The 15,315-nt window shown below is 42.9% G+C and overlaps 1 protein-coding gene across 1 annotated transcript in view; it reads right to left on the reverse strand.

Annotated features, from left to right (window-relative positions):
* The window catches only part of CFAP91 (cilia and flagella associated protein 91), a 110,525-nt gene that overhangs the window by 52,204 nt on the left and 43,006 nt on the right, over positions 1-15,315 (reverse strand). Inside the window, exon 7 of the mRNA XM_055127747.1 lies at positions 9,613-9,790. Within this exon, the coding sequence (XP_054983722.1) occupies positions 9,613-9,790 (178 nt within the window). The remainder of the gene's footprint in view (positions 1-9,612; positions 9,791-15,315) is intronic.

The raw sequence follows: 15,315 nt of genomic DNA on the forward strand, positions 1-15,315 counted from the left end.
TAGCACTGTAGCACTGTCATCCTGTTGTTCATCGATTTGCTCTAGCAGGCACCAGTAACATCTCCACTGTAAGACTTGTCGTTACTGTTTTTGGCATATGTAATATGCCACGGGGAGCTTGCCAGGCTCTGCCGTGCAGGTGGAATACTCTTCGTAGCTTGCCAGGCTCTCTGAGAGGGACGGAGGAATCGAACTCAGGTCGACTGCATGTAAGGTAAACGTTCTACCCATTGTGCTATCATTCCAGTCCAATATATAATATGTATACCTAAAAAATATCCCATTTTAAATGGACATAGGGCTAGAGAGAGAGTACAAGGTTTAAGGCACTTGTCTTGAAGCCAAGCCTGGTTCGATCCCCAGGACCATAGATGCTTCCCCAAGCACCATCAGAAGTGACCCCTGGGCACAGAGCTGGGACTAAGTCCTAAGCATCTCTAGGTATGACCCCAAAGCCTAAAAATAAATTCACAGAGAGCCCTAATACTTTTACAAAGAAAATTTATAGATGCTCTAAGTGTGTATAAAAAGATGTTCAAAATCACTAATCATAAGGAAAATTAAAACAAAAAGCATCGTGAACTGTCATCTCACACCTGTTAGAATGGTGTTATCTAAAACAGCATTCTTCAAACACCGGCCCATGGACTTCTGCCAATTTACAAATGTAGAAAGGCTTGAAATCACTGGCCTACCACCTTAGCTGTAACTGCTAGTCCATGGACCAGTACTCAAGACAGATACCAGTCTGCAGGTGTAAAAAGGTTGAAGAATGCTGATCTGCACTGTAAGCACTGTAATCCCATTGTTCATGGATTTGCTCAAGTGGGCACCAGTAACATCTCCCATGTGAGACTTGTTGTTACTGTTTTTGGCACATCGAATACAACAAGGGTCACTTGCCAGGCTCTGCCGTGTGGGTGGGATACTCTCGGTAGCTTGACAGGCTGTCTGAGAGGGACAGAGGAATCGAACTTGGGTCGGCCACGTGCAAGACAAACACCCTACCCGCTATGCTATGACTCCAGTCCAATGCTGATCTAAAAGATAAAAAATAACAAGTGTTGGCTAAAATGGGAGAACATGTTGGCAAGGATGAGGAGACCTTTGTGCACTGCTGGTGGGGAAATTGATTTGTACTACCATTCTGGAAATCAATATGAAAGTTCCTCAAAAAATTAAAAATGGAACTACCATATAACCTAGTAATTCCAAATCTGAGTACTTGCCTAAAGGAAATAAAAAGACTTACTAGGAAAGCTAGTCTTTTCTAGTTCATAGCAACATAATTTACAATAGTTAAGGTATGTTAGCAGCCTGAGGTCCACTTGACCAGTGGATACATCCATCAGTGCAGTGAGGGTATATGTGTCTGATCTGTGTATATCCCCATGTATGTATGTCTATACACATACAGTGAAATACTATCCACTGACCCAAAAAAATGAAATTTTGCAATGACACAGATGGATCTCAACATGGGTAAATGAAAAAACTCAGAGAAAAATTAATTCCATAAAAATTCATTTCTATTGGAATCTTTAAAGGGGAGGATTATAACAAATACAATTAGGGCCAGAATGTACAGATAGTACACAAGGTAGGACATTTGCCTTGCATGTGGCTGACCTGGGTTCAATCTCTGGCACCACACATGGAACCCCGAGTTCTGCCAGGAGTGATCCCCTAAAACAGAGCAAGGAGTACATCCTGAAAACTATCAAGATGGGCAAAAGAAATACATCAAAAACACAGGTACATAAAATAGATTGGTTGCCAGAGGTGGTGGTGGGAGATAAGCCTGAGAAAATGGAATCAGGGTTCAGCTATAAAATAAATGAGACATGTGGACAATAGTTAATAATAAATACTTCTGGGGCTGGAGTGATAGCACAGTGGGTAGGGCATTTGCCTTGCACGCGGCCGACCCAGGTTCAAGTCCCAGCATCCCATATGGTCCCCTGAGCACCATCAGGAGTAATTCCTGAGTGCAGAGCCAGGAGTAACCCCTGTGCATGGCCGGGTGTGACCCAAAAAGCAAAATAATAATAATAATAATAATAATAAATACTTCAGTACACATTTGAAAGTTGCTGAGAGTAACACTCACAATTCTACATACAGTGACACTATTTTTTTATTACAGTTTAGATCATATATATAAATTACTCTTAAAGGTTATGGTATTGATGTACAAAGTTACGGCATGCCTCACCCAGCAACCAGCGCTAAAATGCCACTGTCCCTATTAGAAGCTGAGACTTATGTTATCTAGAGCTATGGTGGGAATCATTCCACACTGTGCACAAATGTCAAATCATTGTTTTACACCTGAAAATAAGTTTATAGAACAATTACACATTAAAAAAGAAAATGCCACTCTAGTAAAATTGTGATAAATGAGTTGGGGTTATGGGGAAATAATGAGTATTTAGACAACAGGTGTATGTGTAGATGTGCTTCAGGAGGAAGAAGGAAGATGCGCCAGGTAGATGGGTCTAAATAGGCTGTTTCTCCAACCCCATCAAAAAATGGGGCGAAGAAATGAACAGAAACTTTACCAAGGAAGAGATACGAATGACCAAAAGGCACATGAAAAAGTGCTTTACATCACTAATCGTCAGAGAGATGCAGATCAAAACAACCACGAGATACCACCTCACACCACAGAGACTAGCACACATCCAAAAGAACAAAAGCAACCGCTGTTGGAGAGGATGTGGGGAGAAAGGGACCCTTCTACACTGCTGGTGGGAATGCCGGCTAGTTCAGCCCTTTTGGAAAACAATATGGACGATTCTCAAAAAACTGGAGGTTGAGCTCCCATTTGACCCAGCAATACCACTGCTGGGAATATATCCCAGAAAAGCCAAAAAATATAGTCGAAATGACATCTGCACTTATATGTTCATCGCAGCACTGTTTACAATAGCCAGAATCTGGAAAAAACCCGAGTGCCCTAGAACAGATGATTGAAGAAACGCTGGTACATCTATACAATGGAATACTATGCAGCTGTTAGAAAAAATGAGGTCATGACGTTTGCATATAAGTGGATCAGCATGGAAAGTATCATGCTAAGTGAAATGAGTCAGAAAGAGAGAGACAGACATAGAAACATTGCACTCATCTGTGGAATATAGAATAATAGACTATAAGACTAAAGCCCAAGAACAGTAGAAATAAGTACCAGGAGGTTGTCTCCATGGCTTGGAGGCTGGTCTCTCATTCTGGGTAACTCATGGAAGGGACCACCAAGTAAAATGTGGTTGGAGGTCATGTGGGGGAAGGGTGATGCGGGCCGAATATAGACTAGAGACTGAACACAATGGCCACTCAACACCTTTATTGCAAACCACAACACCTAATCAGAGAGAGAACAAAAGGGAATACCCTGCCATAGTGGCAGTGTGGGGTGGGGGGAGACAGGACTGGGGAGGTGGGAGGGATGTTGGGTTTACTGGTGGTGGAGAATGGGCACTGGTGAAGGGATGGGTTATCAAACTTTGTATGGGGGAAACATGAGCACAAAAATGTATAAATCTGTAACTGTACCCTCACGTTGACTCTCTAATTAAAAATGAACTAATTAAAAAAATAAAAATAAATTAAAAATAAATAAATAAATAAATAAATAGGCTGTTTCAGTGGATGTGCCTAAGTGAATCACAGATGCTGACGCCTGGTTCCAGGTTTGCTGATGCTGCTAGAGAAGTAACAAGAGGAGCAAAGAGAAAATGAGGTGTGGCATGTTAGGCTAAGGAGGAAATGTAACTGCCAGCGTGGTACCAATAGGCAAGCAGCCATCTGTTTCCTTTGCTTCACCTTTATCGTGTCTTCCCAAGGCTAGTACGCCTGTACATACACAACCACATAGAGAAGATTTTAGAATCTGTATCTCCAACACAGACACTTCTGAACCAAAATTTCTATTTAAATCTCCAGCTATCTCCTGACAACTTTAAAACAAATACTCATTTGTTCTGGAAAAAAAAAACAAACTACTCTTTCTCTTGTCTTCTTTCCTCTACTAGTGATTCTTCCTGTAAAACACTTTGCTGTATTCATCCCCCCAGCTCCAAGCTCTTAACCTGTGGGTTGAGACCAGACATGAGGTCATGTAACTAAATGTAGGGGCTGTGGAAATTTCACCAGTGAAAGGTTTCTAAATGTGCAATAACCTAAAATCAACTCAATGGGTCAGAGGGATAGCTCAAAGGGCTGCAGTACACATGCTTTGCATGCAAGAGGCCTAGGTTTAATCCTCAGTACCACGTGGTCTCCTGAGCACTTCTAGGAGTGTCCCCAAGTATAGAACTGCAAATAGTCCCTGAGCACCAGTACATGTAGCCCCCAGACCAAAATAATAATAATAATAATAATAATAGTTCAAATTACAACAGATGAATCTGGTATGTTTCTGTCAATGCTTGTCTTTGATGCACTTCTTGGTCAAAAGGGTGTTGGTTGAGTGGAAAAAGTTTAGGGACTCTTGTGATCTAGCTCCTGTTTTTGTCATTTCTCTCCCAACTTGAACTCTAGAATTGCTAGAATCTAGTCCTTTTTCTCTGCCTTCCAATCTTTGTCCCACACAGCTGTCAAGATATTCTTTCCCAAAATAGAGATCTGAACATTTTCCTCCTACTTCAAAATTCATACATTAATTTATTCAGTCACTCATTTGTCAAATATTTGTTGCAAGCCCATCATATGCAGGGCTAAGAACAAACACTGAGGAAGCACAAAGCACCTTCTCCCTGGAAGACTGTTTCCGTGGGGTGGGCAGAGAGAAGCACAGCTCTAGCACAGGAGGTAAAGGGGAGGCCAGGAGAACAAAGACTTCCTCTGCGGAAAGAAGCAACAGGGCCCCTATGGCTAACGCTACTCCTGGGGCATGGAGGAAGAGGGGGTTGGCAGGAAAGGCTGCCTCAGAGGAGTTTTTAACTGCAGCCAGGCTCAGGGTTATAAGAGCCTTGAAATTTGCTGCAGTGTCCTAGGAGAACAGGCTGATGGTTTGAGTCAAAAGTGAGTGTGTCGCCACTGGAGAAGTTTCTCAAAGTGATTTCCAGCAAAGGGTGGGGGGTAGGGGAAGAAAGGGAGAAAGGCCCTCAGAGGCAAAAAAAGTGTCTGTCATGTAAGTGTGAGGCCAGGCGTTCCATCCCTGTGTTGCCCACATGCATCAAGCATACCCAGGGTCTCAGAAGCTTGGGATCCCACAAAGTGTGTGATTCTCATCCTTGCCAATTGTGGGTGAACAGTACAACTAAAACTGTGTGATCCCCAGCATGCTTAGCAGAAGTGCAAGCACCACAGCCAGGCTCGGGACCTCCAGAATTCCCTGCGAGCATAACCAAGTCAACCAAGAATTCAATATTCAATCAAGAACATGCTTGAGCCTCACTGCTGTGAGAATCTGACTCCTGGGCCAATGAGATAGTACAGCAGGTAGGACGTTTGCCTTGCATGTGGCCAAGCTGGATGGAATCCACAACACCCCACATGAACCCTGAAGCCCTGCCAGAAGAGATCCCTGAGTGCAGAGCAGGAAAAAGCCCTGAGCACTGCTGGGTATGGCACAAAACAAAAAAAGAAGTCAGTGATTAGCACAGTGACTGAGGGTGTAAGCATCACAGGCAAATGCACAATGCCAGGCAGGCACCACAACCAAATATGTGTGACTTTTGCTCAACACAATAACAGTGAAAGCCAGAGGAGGGGATGACTGCATGTGAAAGGGCAGGGCAGAGGGACATGAGGAAGTACAGAGAGGCAGGCTCTTTCACTGACACCAGTGAAGACCACCAGGGGCTGACTGGTTTAATGAAGACAAACTGCAGCTTCAGCATGAACCTTTCAATACTAAAGCCATATACAACAGTTCTACTCCTTGGTAGAGTTAGAAATCCAGACTAGTTCTTAACTAAATCCCTTCCTCAGTTTATTTGGTCAGTGAATGTGATAACAACAGTGTCTGTGCAGTGTCTGGATACTCAGGCGTGCAAACTGGAGACTGCATCAGGACATCTGGAGGGCTTGTGGGAACAGCCAAAGTGAGTATTCTGGGATGGGGCTGAAAGGGTACATTCCCTACCAGCTCCCAGGTGATGCCAAGCTGCTGATTTGTGTGTTGCACTTAGTTTGGAACACTCTCTGGAACACAGTGAGCACTTCCTAGATGTTATATGACCTATAAATCTCAGCGTTGGGGCCAGAGGGAAAATACAGGGGCAAAGAGTATCTGGCATGCAGCCAAACCCCATTTTATCCTAGCACATATAAGGTCGCCCACGCACAGCCAGAAGTCAGCCTTGAGCCCAGGAGTGGCCCCAAACCCCAAAAAGGATTCTATCTATCTATCTATCTATCTATCTATCTATCTATCTGTCTGTCTGTCTGTCTGTCTGTCTATCTATCTGTTTATCTATCTGCCTATCTATCAGCAGCGCAGACACTTCCCCATGGTTTCCACTCACCCTTCAATGCCCAGATCAGAGGTATGTCTTCTCTGTAGCTTTCCCAAATCTCTACCCACCTCAAACAGAACAATTAGTCTCCTGCCCAAGTTCTTTTCAGGCTATATACAGGTAGTATAGTCACTGGCTAGGTCTGCCTGAGTCTGTCACACCATTGCCCAACCACTTTCTCCTTCACCCCTCTGCCCCAGTGGGACATCAGGAGCTCTGTCTAGGCAGAAAAACTTTCTCATTCCTGCTTCCCCTGCTGACAGCCCAGAGCCCGGCACATAGAAGGTCCTCAATGCATTCATTAAAATTGTTCTCACTCTGGGTTCAATGGGACAGGGAACGGAGATCCTCCACCCATACCCCGCTATCTCCGTCAACTCAGCAGTCACGCCCATAAGCCACCTCTGGCTGGCGCCAGATACTCTTGTCATCAGCCACCATCCAGGTGGCATGTCCTTCTCTCCCGGAAGGCAGCATAACATGACTCTTGCCATAACCATGCTGCCAGACCCTGCGCCAGGCTCTTTCACTTGGGCACCCTAAAGGGGGGTGGGTGAGAGCCTCCCCCACCCCAAGGGACCCGCCCCGGCAGCCGAAAACCTCCAGAACCCAGCTGCCACCTCTTAGCCAGCTCACAGCCGCTCTCCAAACGCTCGGGCAGAGCATCACCCACAAGTGAATCTATTCCTGGACCGCACAGCTGCATTCAGGGCCACACAATACTTCAAACCACACACTACCCATACTCCAAGATTACTGCACCACATTTGATAGGGCTCAAAGTAGGAGGCAACCAATCTTAAGAGGGAAAATATACATTTTTTTTTACAGATACATATATAAAAAAGTGCACAAGGCTCAACCTTTAACAACATGTTAGTGATCTCTTAGAGAAGGCCTTAATGGTCCCTGGATGAAATACAACAATCTTCACACTCTTTCCTCTAAGGATACTTTTTTAATAGTATTTTCAGTGTTTTTTCATAACAATACAAAATATGTTATTTTGGTTCTGCTTTGGGGCAGGGATTGGGGTTCGGGATAGAAATACCCAAAATATGGTGGTGGGAAAATGTAATGGTGGTGAAATTGATGTTTGACTATTAAATTTAATCAAATATTGTGAACTACTTTATAAAATTTTTTTTTAAGTAACAGGTTTTATATTAGAGGGTTTTAGAGAAAGAAGGGATAAGTGGAAAAGAAAAAAACAGCAGGAGTAACACACTCAAGAAAGAATGTGGGCTCCTCCGAGGATGGAAAGAGCTCTACACACATCCTAGAAGTGGACACAAAAGCACGAAAGTACACATCTCAAGGGGGGAGATGTGGGCGACATATGTGCTCGGGCACCACATGTGCTTGGTCATGTGGGCACAAGCAGCACATGGGCTCAGGCAGCATATGCGCCTTTATAAAATGTTTAAAAAATTAAAAATAAATGAATAAATGTTTTTAAAAAGAAAATCAAATGATTGTTCTCGGCCTTTCCACTGCTGCAAGAGCATGATCCGAGAGGCCAGCTAAACTACTTTGAGCACCAGCAGCTTCTTGCAGAAATGTCTCTAGACTGTGAACTGAGCCACTGCCCCATGCCGCACCAGGAAGGGAAAGGTTTTTCTCTCTCGGCTTTTCCATTTTATGAGCACCACAAAAGGGAGGTACAAGCTTGCAGTGATGCAATTTCTGGCAGAAATTTCCCTGGATTTAGTTACTAAAATACAGAAATCCAAAATCGTGCACGTGACCTCATATCTCTTAATTGTCAGCAATGGAAAACAAATTATCAGATGGTTCCTTTTCAACAGGTCTGACTTTGGGGGGGGGGGCGAGAAACTCCAAACAATAATAGTGAGTTTTTTGTTGAAATATTGAATGTAGTCAAAGTAAAGTGAAATCTATCAGCTACACAGGCAGGGATGGAGGTATACTGGGGCTCCTGGTGGTGGAATATGTGCACTGGTGAAGGGATGGGTGTTGAGCATTGTATAACTGAGACTTAAGCCTGAAAGCTCTATAACTTTCCACATGGTGATTAAATAAAAAAATTTTGTTTAATAAATAAATAAAAATAATTGTTCTCAGCCTCGGGACCTCAATGGGTATTGTCTTGCACACAGTTGTGACAGCTTGATCCCTGGCACCCCCAGGTCTCCTGCATGAAAAGCATTTTGCAGCAATTTGAGCTCACTGTTTAGTCCTAGGATTGGGGGAATCCATGCACTTGGGAAAATACTGTATAGTTGGGAGGGGTTTTGTTTGTTTGTTTTGTATGGCTGCATGCCAAGACAGAACCTGGGTCAGCCATGTGCAAGGTAAAAGCTCTACCCACTGTACTGTTCTTATTATGATCCCCGTATACATTTTTTTTATTATTGAATCACCGTGATACAGTTACAAAGCTTTCATGTTTGAGTTTCAATCTTACAATGATCAAACACCCCTCCCTCCACCAGTGAGCATTCTCCACCACCAAAATCTCCAGTATACCTGCCATTTCCAACCCTCCCCTGCCTCCATGGCAGACAATTTCCCCCATACTCTCTACTTTGGGGCATATGGTTTGCAGTACAGATAATGAGAGGTTATCATGTTTGGTCCTTTATCTGCTTTCAGCACACATCTGCCATCCTGAACGATTCCTCCAACCATCCTTGTCTTAATGATCCCATCTCTATTCCAGCTGCCTTCTCCCCCAGCTCATGAGACAGGCTTCCAACTGTGGGGCAATATTCCTGGCCCTTATGTCTAGTGTCCTTGGGTGTCAGTCTCATATTATGTTATTTTATATTCCACAAATGAGTGCAGTCTTCTATGTCTGTCCCTCTCTTTCTGACTCATTTCACTTAGCACGATACTCTCCATGTCCATCTACTTATAAGCAAATTTTATGACTTCATCTCTCCTAACAGCTGCATAGTATTCCATTGTGTAGATATACCAAAGTTTCTTTAACCAGTCATCTGTTCTTGGGGCACTCGAGTTGTTTCCAAGCTATTGTGAACAGTGCTGCAATGAACATACAGGAACAGATGTCATTGCTACTGTGCTTTTTTGAACCCTCGGGAGACCCCTGTATATTTTTTAAGAATGATCAATATGTCTTTCATCAGTGCAGAAAGAGTTATCTGGGTGATTTGGAGCCTACTTTCCAATCTCCTGCTCTCGGAAGGCCCACTCCTTCCTCTCCATTGCATCCATCATCTTCCTCCTCTTTTCATACTGGGCAGTGTCACTCAGCAAGGGCAAGGTGGCCTCCCAGGCACGCTTCTCCCGGGCACGCTCTATCATCTCCACCTCAGCCAGTCCTGCGGGGAGACCTCGAGCTGGGAAAAGAAGCACAGTCAGTGTTGGATATTAACCCTAAGTAACTGCCCCTTCTCCTCCATCCCCCTCCAGCCAGAGAAATTTACAGTGCTCTTGCAAGCATCCTTAATTCCCCGAGCTCATTCTAACCTTTGCTTTGTGTTTTAACTTTCATTGTTACCTTCCCCAGCTCAGTCTTGGTTATTTATAAGTCAAAACTTCTGATGATTCTGGACTTTGTATTTGTAGTGAATTCCTTGCTTTTCTATTTCCCCTGTAGCCTTTTCATGTTTTACTTACAGCAATATTCTTGCATAAACCACAGAAAGACCATTAATACTATGCTCCTAATATTTGGTTGTTGATTGACTCTGAAATATATCTACTCCTGGGCATCTGTCATAATTTCTTGACTTAGGCTTTGATTGCCATAGTTCCTAACCCCCCACAGAGGGGGTCCCACCATGGGACATGGATGAACCTAGGACAAGTGGCAAAGCTACCCTGGCATCAAAATGGGATAGTCTAGAAAGCATCAAAGCACTGTCTTGATGCCATCCACTATGACTTAAGAGACACAACCGGGGCTGGAGCAATAGCACAGCGGGTAGGGCATTTGCCTTGCACGCGGCCGACCCGGGTTCGATTCCCAGCATCCCATATGGTCCCCTGAGCACCGCCAGGGGTAATTCCTGAGTGAAGAGCCAGGAGTAACCCCTGTGCATCACCGGGTGTGACCCAAAAACCAAAAAAACCAAAAAAACCAAAAAAAAAAAAAAGAGACACAACCACCGTGAGGAAGGGTAAGTTAAACTGGCCTGAGGACTTAGTCTGGGATTTTCTGTAGAAGCCAGCAGCCTTGCCCTCAGAGTCCAGAGAACTAAGTTTGGAATCTATATCTCTTACTGTGTTTATCCAAATTAACTGCAAGTATTAAGAAGAAATAAATTTAATAGTTTAATATGCACACTAAAGGGAAAGAGAAAAGCAATATAGATGTCCCTGGGAGACAGAGCATCACCTTGAGTTAATCCCCCCTAAGAGAATTTCCTCCGCCAAAACCCTTTACCTCTGTAAATGGTCAATCACACCTACGTGAAGTCCTATACCTTGAACCCCTTCAGATAATAAGTATGCTAACAGCTCCACATTAAACAGGCCATTTTGACCGTCAGTCTGTGGTCCTCTGTATCTTTGTTCCTCTGCTGGGGAGGCCTGGAGAGGGGGCTCTTGGCCTCTGAACACGTTGCACACCCACACCGTGAACTGAACTCACAAGTCACCAACACAAGAACAAACTCAGGGGTCTACACACTCCCTTTCAGTTACTATCTTTTCTATCCTTTTTGAATCAAATTTGTTTTGGTTTGTCATGGGTTTATATTATCTTTTTTTCTGTTGCTCTTTGGGCCACATCCAACAGTGTTCAGGGCTTGCACCTGGCTCTGTGCTCAGGCATCACTCCTGGTAGGGGTTGGGAGACCATATGTGGTGCCATAATGGATTAGCCCGGGTCAGTCAAGTGCAAGGCAAATACATAACTCTCTGCACTATCTCCCGGACCCTGTATTAAAATTCTGAAAGCTCAGCTTCACAACTTGATGGTTCTATAAATCTCACTGAATTTACTGTCAAAGTTCCAGGGTCACCCCATTATTAAAACAACCTTTTCTAGCCTTTCTTCCCACACTTCCCCCTTTTCTCACTGTTACCCTCCATTCTAAGTGCTATTTTTTGTCAATTTATTTGCCCTGGTTATTTGTGCTCCACAGCAGAGTGAAACCATCTAGCAGTCATCTTTCACTTTCTGACTTATTTCCCCCTCACATAACCACCTTAAGTTCCCCCTATATTATTGTGAAAGACACAATTTCATCTATTAGTATAACTGAGGAGTATGCTATTGAGAATACATGCCATAACTTACTTATCCAGTCATCTGTTGATGGACATTTAGGTTGACTCCATGTTTGGGCATTTATGAATAGTGCTGCTAAAAATATGTGGGTGGGGGCTGGAGCGATAGCACAGCGGGTAGGGCGTTTGCCTTGCACTCGGCTGACCCGGGTTCTAATCCCAGCATCCCATATGGTCCCCTGAGCACCGCCAGGGGTGATTCCTGAGTGCAGAGCCAGGAGTGACCCCTGTGCATTGCCAGGTGTGACCCAAAAAGCAAAAAAAAAATAAAAATATGTGGGTGAAAATATTCTTTCAAGTTAGTGTTTTAATAATTCTTTGAATAAATGCCTAAGAGAGTGGTATGCTAGATCATAGGGTATTTCCATTTTTAGTCATTTTGTTGTTGCAGCTTTCTGTGAGGATATGTGTGTGTGTGTGTGTGTGTGTGTGTGTGTGTGTGTGAGACACTGGGCCTCACATATGCAAGGCATGAGGCTCTATGAATGACCAAACTCCTGACCTATATTTAGCATTTAATCCATCTCCTTGCCATCTTCTATAGATAGTACATCAGCTTACATTCCCACCCATAGCTGTTAAGAATCCTTTTTCTCTACGCCCTTACCAACATTTGTTGTTTCTAGTCATTTTGATATAGATCATTCTCAGGAGTGCAAGCACTGCGGTTTGGATTTGCATTTCCCTAATAAGTGAAGTTGACCATTTTTCATATGACCATGGGTTTTCTATATGTGTTCTTTGGAGAAGTGTATATTTGAATCTTTTACCCAGCTTTTGGTTGAAATTGTTTGCTTTTATGTTGATAGTTTGCTTCCATTAGTTATATTTTTGGATATCAACTCTCTGCCAAATGTATTTAAACAAATACCTTCTTCAATTGATAAGTTACTTTTTGTGTTTATGCTAGTTTCTTTTGTTGCATGATTTTTTTAAAAACTTGATGTTCTCCCACTGTTTAGGTTTGTTTCTCTTACCATTGGAGCTAGAGTTTCAAATATAATATATTTATTCTATGTATTTTATGGTTTAAGGTCTCGTTTACATAATCCACTTTGTGTTCATTTTTGTGCATGATCCTTCCTTCCTTCTTTCCTTTCTTCCTTCCTTTCTTCTTTCCCTTTCCTTCCTCTGTCTCTCCCCATTTTTCCTCCTTCCTCTGTTCCTCCATCTCTTCCTTCCTTCTTTTTTCCATCTTTCTAAGTATCATTCATTTCCCAAAAAGATTTTCCTTGCTGCATTCTAGAATGGTACGTCCTTTATCATAGATTGCAAGTCCATGTATGTGTGGGTTCATGGGTCTGTATGTTTGTTTTTGTTCCAAATATCAAGATTTTTTTATTACTATTGCCTTATGGTATAGTCAGAGGTCAGTGAACACAGTGCTTCTGTTTTTCTTTTCTTTAGGGATTTCTTTTTTTTTTTTTTTTGCTTTTTGGGTCACACCCAGCAATGCTCAGGGGTTACTCCTGGCTTTGCACTCAGGAATTACTCCTGGCAGTGCTTGGGGGACCATATGGGATGCCGGGGATCGAACCCGGGTCGGCCGCATGCAAGGCAAACGCCCTACCCGCTGTGCTATCGCTCTGGCCCCTTTTTAGGGATTTCTTCAGCTATTTAAATATTTAATGTTTCCATATAAATGTAATCATTATTTTATTTTTATAGGGGCTACATAAATGGTGCCCGAGCCCTGGGCCTCTTCCCAGCTATTCTCAGGAGGCTGCTGGGGATCAAACTCGGAGTTATATTCATGCAAGCAGTGACCAAACACTGGTGAAGCAAACTAAGTGCTTAAGTCATATCCTTGAGCCCCCATATAAATGTCTTTTTTGTGTTTGTGTAGTATTGGCAGCAAATCCAGGGCCTCATATATGCAAGGCAAGTGCTCTGTTGCTGAGCTACATCCTCACCCCATATAAATTTCATAATTGTTTCTTTTATTTCATTGAAAAAAGCCACTGATTGGGGCCATAGAGATAGTACAGCAGGTAGGATGCTTGCCCTGCACAACTGACCTGGACTCAATTCCCAGCACCCCATATGGTCTCCCAACCCTACACAAAGCCATAAGTAAGCCCTGAGCAAAGTCAGGTGTGTCCAAAAACAAACCATAAAAATGACTGCCAATGAGATTTTGATAGAGATTGCAATGTCTGCACATTGGTTTACATAAGGTGGACATTCTATATCAATTGTTCCAATCCATGAATATGAAATATGTTTCCATTTCTTGTGTCTTCTTTGAATAGTGTATACAGTTTTCAGTGTATAGTTTTGAGCTTTCTTATTGAGTGTGCTCTCAGGCCTTTTGTTTTGGTGTACTTATAAATGAGACTGTTTTCTTAATTTCTCTTCCCCCTAATTCACTGTTTGTCTCTAGAAACAGTTTTTGTATCAGCTTTTTGTATGTTAGCTTAGTAGTCTACCACTTTACTGTACTCATTTATTGTTTCTAGTATTTGTTTTTGGTGGAGTTTAGAATTTTTTATGTATAGTATATCATCAGCAAATAATGATCATTTTATTTCTTTTCCAATAAGGGCTCTTTTCATAGATTTTTTTTCTTCCTAGTTGACTTGGCTATGGCTTCCAAAATTACGTTGAGCAGCAATGGTAAGAGTGTACATCCCTGAGTAGTTACAGATCTTAGAGGCAAAGCATTGTCTCCACTGTGCATATTAGCTCTGAGCTTGTCGTTTAGGGCCTGGAGAGATACGACAGTGTGTACGGCATTTGCCTTGCATGTGGCCAACTGGGGTTCAATCCTTGGCATCCCTGAGACCATCAGGAGTAATTCCTGAGTGCAGAGCCAGGAGCAAATCCGAAGCATCACCAAATGTGACTAAATAAATAAATAAATAAATAAATAAATAAAATGTTAAGGAAGTTATATGGAGCTTTTTAAAATGTTAGTTAAAGGGTGAGTTAAAGGGTGCTAGGAGGGCCCATTCAGGATGGAAGATGTGGGGCTGAAAGCAGACTATAGACCAAACACGATGGCCACTTAATACCTCTACTTCAAACCACAACACCCAAAAGGAGAGAGAGCAAATGGGAATGCCCTGCCACAGAGGCAGGGTGGGGTGTAGGGAGGACGGGATGGGGTGGTGGGAGGGATGCTGGGACCATTGGTGGTGGAAAATGGGCACTGGTAGAGGGATGGGCACTCGACCATTGTATGACTAAAAAGCAAGCATGAAAGTCTGTAAGTCTGTAACTGTACTTCATGGTGATACACTAAAAATAATTTTTTTAAAAAATGTTAGGTGAGAGAGAGAAAGAAGAAAAGTGCCTGCTGTGGGGGGCAGACTGGGAGGGGAGGTGGGGGGCTTGGAGGGAGGGAAACTGAGGACACTGGTGGTGGAAAACGTACACTGGTGAAGGGATGAGTATTGGAACATTTTATGAGTGAAATCCAATCATTAACAACTTTGTAACTGTGTATCCTATGTGTCTTAAGGTGATTCAATTTAAAAAAAAAGTCATTCCAGCATGACAACAGTAATTGTGTAATAAATATTTGAAATTATATTGGAAATTCTAAGTTTGGAGGTGGGAAAATATTTTTAATTATGATAATTTGATTTTCAAGGTTATCATCTACAGGGTACCTACAAAATAAAAC

The sequence above is a fragment of the Sorex araneus genome, chromosome 2 (genome assembly GCF_027595985.1).
Source record: "Sorex araneus isolate mSorAra2 chromosome 2, mSorAra2.pri, whole genome shotgun sequence".
NCBI classification, from domain to species: Eukaryota; Metazoa; Chordata; class Mammalia; order Eulipotyphla; family Soricidae; genus Sorex; species Sorex araneus.